This window comes from Nesoenas mayeri (genome assembly GCF_963082525.1).
Source record: "Nesoenas mayeri genome assembly, contig: SCAFFOLD_101, whole genome shotgun sequence".
Classification (NCBI taxonomy): domain Eukaryota; kingdom Metazoa; phylum Chordata; class Aves; order Columbiformes; family Columbidae; genus Nesoenas; species Nesoenas mayeri.
The window spans coordinates 155,259-160,790 of NW_027660025.1; the positions used below are offsets into that span (position 1 = coordinate 155,259).

General features: G+C 67.7%; 1 protein-coding gene across 1 annotated transcript in view; it reads right to left on the minus strand.

Annotated features, from left to right (window-relative positions):
• NELFE (negative elongation factor complex member E) overlaps positions 1-5,420 on the minus strand; it is a 10,736-nt gene extending 5,316 nt beyond the window's left edge. The window contains 4 exon segments of the mRNA XM_080364469.1: positions 1,384-1,458; positions 2,964-3,122; positions 4,147-4,218; positions 5,065-5,420. Coding sequence (XP_080220595.1) covers positions 1,384-1,458; positions 2,964-3,122; positions 4,147-4,218; positions 5,065-5,139 — 381 coding nt within the window. The 5' untranslated portion in view covers positions 5,140-5,420.
• Positions 5,421-5,532: the final 112 nt, after the last annotated feature.

Below are 5,532 nucleotides of genomic sequence, written 5' to 3' on the forward strand. Positions count from 1 at the left end.
CCCAGGGACACAGGGACCCCCCCCTGGGACAGAACCCCCCGCTTGGGGGACACAAGGACTCCCCTCAGAACACAGGGACCCCCCCTGGGGACACATGGACCCCCCCCCAGCACCAGAAACCCCCCTCAACACCCCCCCCCCTTCTCCCCCGAACCCCAAGACTGTTCCTCCAGGACCCCAAACCCCCCGTACTGCCACAATGGTTCCTCCCAGCCTCATTTATCCCCCTTTACAGGGCTCCCTGCTCCCCAAAAACCCACCAGCACCCCCTAAAACCCCCAAAACCCCCCAAAGCCCCCACGACCCGCCCCCCCCTAACCTCCAGGGACCCCCCCCAACCCCCCCCCCCCCCACATCCCCACCCGCCCCCCCCATACTGCAAAATGGTCCCTTCCAGCCCATTCATCCCTCTTTACAGGGGCTCCTTCTCCCACCCCAGCAGGGCCCCCGAACCCCCACGCGCCCCCCCCGGCCCCCCCGCCCCCCCAACCCCCCCCCGCCCCCCCTTACTGCGGAACGGCCCCTCCCGGCCTCTGTCGTCGCTCTCGGGGGGCTCCTGGTCCCACTCGAGCCGCCGCTCCCCCCGCTCGGGGGGTCCCCGCGCCCGCCCCCCCCCTCGGGCTCCCGCAGCCGCTCGCTGGCGCTCACGAAACTGGGGGGGCCCCAAAACCGGGGGGGTACGGGGTCCAAGGGATCCCCAAAATCACGGGGGGTATGGGGTGGGGGGGTCCAAGGGATCCCAAAATCATGGGGGGTTACGGGGTGGGGGATTCAAGGGGGACCCAAAATCATGGGGGTTATGTGGTGGGGGAGTTACAAGGGGATCCTGAAAATCATGGGGGGGGTTATGGCGTGGGGGGGTTCAAGGGGACCCCAAAATACACGTGGGGGGTTATGGGGTGGGGGGGTTCAAGGGGGACCCCAAAATCACGGAGGAGGATTATGGGGTGGGGGGGCTCAGAGGGGAACCCAAAAATCATAGGGAGTTATGGGGTGGGGGGGTTCAAGGGGGACCCCAAATCACGGTGGGGAGGGGTTATGAGGTGGGGGGGTTCAAGGGGGACCCCAAATCACGGGGGAGGGGTTATGGGGTGGGGGGTACAAGGGGACCCCAAAATCATGGGGGGGGTTCAAAGGGGACCCCAAAATCATGGGGGTTATGGGGTGGGGGGGTTCAAGGGGGACCCCAAAATCACGGGGGGGGGTTATGGGGTGGGGGGGTCTCACCTTTCGTACAGGGATTTTCGCTGGGGGCGCCGCGACTGCACAAAATGGGGGGGGGGGGGGATAAATGGTTGTGTCCCACCAACACCTGGGGGGGGTCGTGCCCCCCTCCCCGGGGGTCCCAATTGCCCCCCCCCCCCCAAAAGCGGGGGTGGGCACCTCCTGGGAGTCGTCGTCGGCCGAGACGCTGCGCTGGAACGGCTGGAACGTGGGGGTGGGGCCCTTCTCGGGGTCCTGGGGGGACACGGGCTGAGGGGGGCCCAAATTCCCACGGGGGCGGGGGGAGCCCCGAAGGGATGTTCCCCCCCAGCCCGGGGCTTTGGGGGGTCTTAGGGGCTGTGGGGGGGGTGGGAGCACGATGGGGGGTTTGGGGAGTCTGGGGAGCGAATGGTTTGGGGGGGTCACAGGAAGCTGGGGGGAACCTCAAAAACTGGGGGGGGATGGGGTGTCCTGGGGGTGTTTACGGAGAGAGACACACAAAGGTTTGGGGGGGGGGCCCAAACATTGCGGGGGCCATGGGAATGTTGGGGCACCCTGAGGGAGACACTGGGGGGACACTGGGGGGGGTCTATAGGGGTTTTGGGGGGTCCAGGAATTCTGAGGGCTCTATAGGGGTTTGAGGGGGTCTATAGGAGTCTATATGAGTTTGGGGGGGGTCTACAGGGGTTTGGGGGGTCTATAGGAGTCTATATGAGTTTTGGGGGGTCTACAGGGGTTTGGGGGGGTCTATAGGGGGTCTATATGAGTTTGGGAGGGTCTATAGGAGTTTGCAGGGATCTGTAGGGGTCTATATAAGTTTCGGGGGTCTATAGGGGTTTGGAGGGGTCTATAGGAGTCTATATGAGTTTGGGGGGGTCTATAGAGCTTTGGAGACGTCTATAGGAGTCTATATGAATTTGGAGGGTTTATAGGGGTTTGGAGGGCTCCAGGCGATTCTGAGGGCTCTATAGGGGTTTGGGGGCGGGGGGGGTCTATAGAGGTTTGGGGGGGTCCAGGGATTCTGAGGGCTCTATAGAGGTTTGGGGAGGTCTATAGAGGTCTACATAAGTTTGGGGGGGTCTATAGGGGTCTATATGAGTTTGGGGGATCCAGGGGATTCTGAGGGCTCTCTAGGGGTTTTGGGGGGGCTGGGGGTGTCTATAGGGGTCTATATGAGTTTGGGCTGTCTATAAGTGTTTGGGGAGTCTATAGGAGTCTATATGAGTTTGGGGGCGTCTATAGGGGTTTGGGAGGGTCTATATGGGTCTATACGAGTTTGGGGGGGTCTATAGGGGTTTGGGAGGGTCTATAGGGATCTATATGAGTTTGGGGGTGTCTATAGTGGTTTAGGGGGTCTATAGGGGTCTATATGAGTTTGGGGGGGTCTATACGGGTTTGGGGGGGTCCAGGGATTCTGAGGGCTCTATAGGGGTTTGGGGGGGTTCGGGGGTCTATAGGGGTTTATAGGGGTTTGGGGGGGTCTATAGGGGTCTATATGAGTTTGGGGGGGCCTATAGGGGTTTGGGGGGGTCAGGGGATTCTGAGGGCTCTCTAGGGGTTTTGGAGGGGCTGAGGGTTCTATAGGGGTTTGGGGGGGTCTATAGGGATCTAGATGAGTTTGGGGGGTGTATAGGATTGGGGGGTTCAGGGGATTCTGAGGGCTCTATAGATGTCTATATGAGTTTAGGCGGGTCTACAGAGGCCTATAGGCGTTTGGGGGGTCTATAGGGGTTCGAGGGGTCCCTAACGGGGGGTCCCACCTTGAGCTTCCCCTCGAGGGTGCGTGAGCGCTTGAAGCCCGAGTTCTTGTTCTCGGCCTTGATGGCGCTGATGGCGCCCGACTTGACCAGCAGCTTGGCCTGCTCGGTGGCCGTGGCCGTGTCCAGGGCCGGCTGGTCCGACATGCTGCGGGCAACCGGCTCTCAGCGCGGGCAAACAGCCCCCCGGGAACAGCCGGGGGGGCAAACAGCCCCCGGGAACAGCCAGGGGGGGGCAAACAGCCCCCGGGAACAGCCAGGGGGGGGCAAACAGCCCCCGGGAACAGCCGGGGGGGGGCAAACAGCCCCCGGGAACAGCCAGGGGGGCAAACAGCCCCGGGAACAGCCGGGGGGGCAAAACAGCCCCCGGAACAGCCGGGGGGGGCAAACAGCCCCGGGAACAGCCGGGGGGGGCAAACGGGGGGGACAGCCGGGGGGGCAAATGGGGGGGGGACAGCCGAGGGGGCAAACGGGGGGGGGGACAGCCGGGGGGGTGGGGAACAGCCGGGTGGGAACAGCCGGGGGAAGGAACTGCCCGGGGGGGGAGGGGGGACAGCCGGGAGGGCAACCAGGGGGGCAACAGCCCAGGTGAAGGAACAGACTGGGGGGGGAACAGACGGGGGGGGAACAGCCGCGGGGTTGGGGGGAACAGCCCGGGTGGGGGGGACGGGGGGTTTGCGGGGGGGGTCGGGGGGAGGGGGGGTTTGCAGGGGGGTAGGAGGGGAACGGGGGGGGTTGCAGGGGGGGTGGGGAGGAACGGGGGGTTTGCGGGGGGGGTGGGGGGAACGGGGGGGTTTGCGGGGGGGGGAACGGGGGGGTTTGCGGGGGGGGGGACAGGGGGGTTTGCGTGGGGGAGTGGGGGGGAACGGGGGGGTTTGCGGGGGGGTGGTGGGGGGGAATGGGGGGTTTGCAGGGGGGGGTGGGGGGGGAACGGGGGGGTTTGCGTGGGGGGGTGGGGGGGGGACGGGGGGGTTTGCGGGGGGGGTGGGGGGGGAACGGGGGGGTTTGCAGGGGGGGTGGGGGGGAACGGGGGGGTTTGCAGAGGGGAGTAGGGGGGGAACGGGGGGGTTTGCAGGGGGGATGAAGGGGAACACAGGGGGGTTTGCGGGGGGGGAACGGGGGGGGTTTGGCATGGGGAAAGGTCCCGAATTTCGGGGACCCAGGCATCCAGGCCCCCCCCCTTACAGCGTTTGATGCCGCCCTGGGCGCTGGGCCCCCCCGAGTTCTGCTGCTTCTTCAGCGCCAGCAGCGCCTTTTTCTGGGGGGGGCGAGAAATGGGGGCTCAGAGACCCCCCCCCAGACCACAGGGTCCCCATGGAGACCCCCATGGCCCACTGGCCCCACCAGAGCCCCCCAAGCCCCCCCCAGATACCCCACAGGGCCCCCCAGGACCCCTCCAGAGCCCCACGACCCCCTATGGCCACACAGACCCCCCCAGCCTCACAGAGACCCCCAAGCCCCCCGTGACCCCCCCAGATCCCCCCAGCCCCCCGTGACCCCCCCAGAGCCCCCACAGCCCCACAGAGACCCCCAGAGGCCCCAGCCCCACGGGGCCCCCCAGGACCCCTCCAGAGCCCCACGACCCCCTATGGCTACATAGACCCCCCCCAGCCCCACAGAGACCCCCCAGACCCCCCCCAGCCCCACGGGCCCCCCCAGCCCCACAGACCCCCCCAGCCCCACGGGCCCCCCCCAGCCCCACAGAGACCCCCCAAAGCCCCCCAGCCCCACGAGCCCCCCCAGAGCCCCCCCAGCCCCACGCCCCCCCCGAGCCCCCCGCAGCCCCACAGAGACCCCACAGAGACCCCCCCAGAACCCCCCCAGCCCCACGGGCCCCCCCTGAGCCCCCCAAGCCCCCTGTGACCCCCCTAGACCCCCCCCAGCCCCACAGAGACCCCCCAGAGCCCCCCCAGCCCCACGGGCCCCCCAGATCCCCCCCCCGCCCCACGCCCCCCCAGCCCCACAGAGACCCCCAGATCCCCCGACCCCCCACGTCCCCCCACCCCCAGCCCCACAGAGACCCCACAGAGACCCCCCAGACCCTCCCAGCCCCACGGGCCCCCCCAGACCCCCCCCCGCCCCACGCCCCCCCCCCCGCCATCACCTTCTTCCGCAGTTTCGCGAATCGTTTCTGCAGCGCCTCCTCCTCCTCCGTGAGCGCCGCGGGCAGCGCCAGCATGGCCGGGGGACACGGGGGACGCGGGGGGACACCGGGGGACGCGGGGGACACGCGTGGCCCGTGGGGGGGTCACCAAACCCGGCGGTTTCCCTGACAACGCCGCAGAGCGCAGCGACGGAGCGACCGGCGCCTTCCCGGAGTGCACCGCGCGGGCGCGGCGTGTCCCTCCGCGGCACCCGTCGGGGTGTCGTTTGCAATAACCTGCCTAGCAACCGGTGCGTGGCGGAAGACGAGCGCTACGCTGGTTGGCGGAGCGGGGGCTGCGCGGGAGGCCGAGCCATTCTCAAAGCACTTCCGCCCGGCTGCCAGTACTTTGCTACTGGCTATCGCATCCGGCCACCTGCGCGGTGCTGATTGGCGGCGCGGAGAGCGCTTCCGGGTCACGCTCCCGCC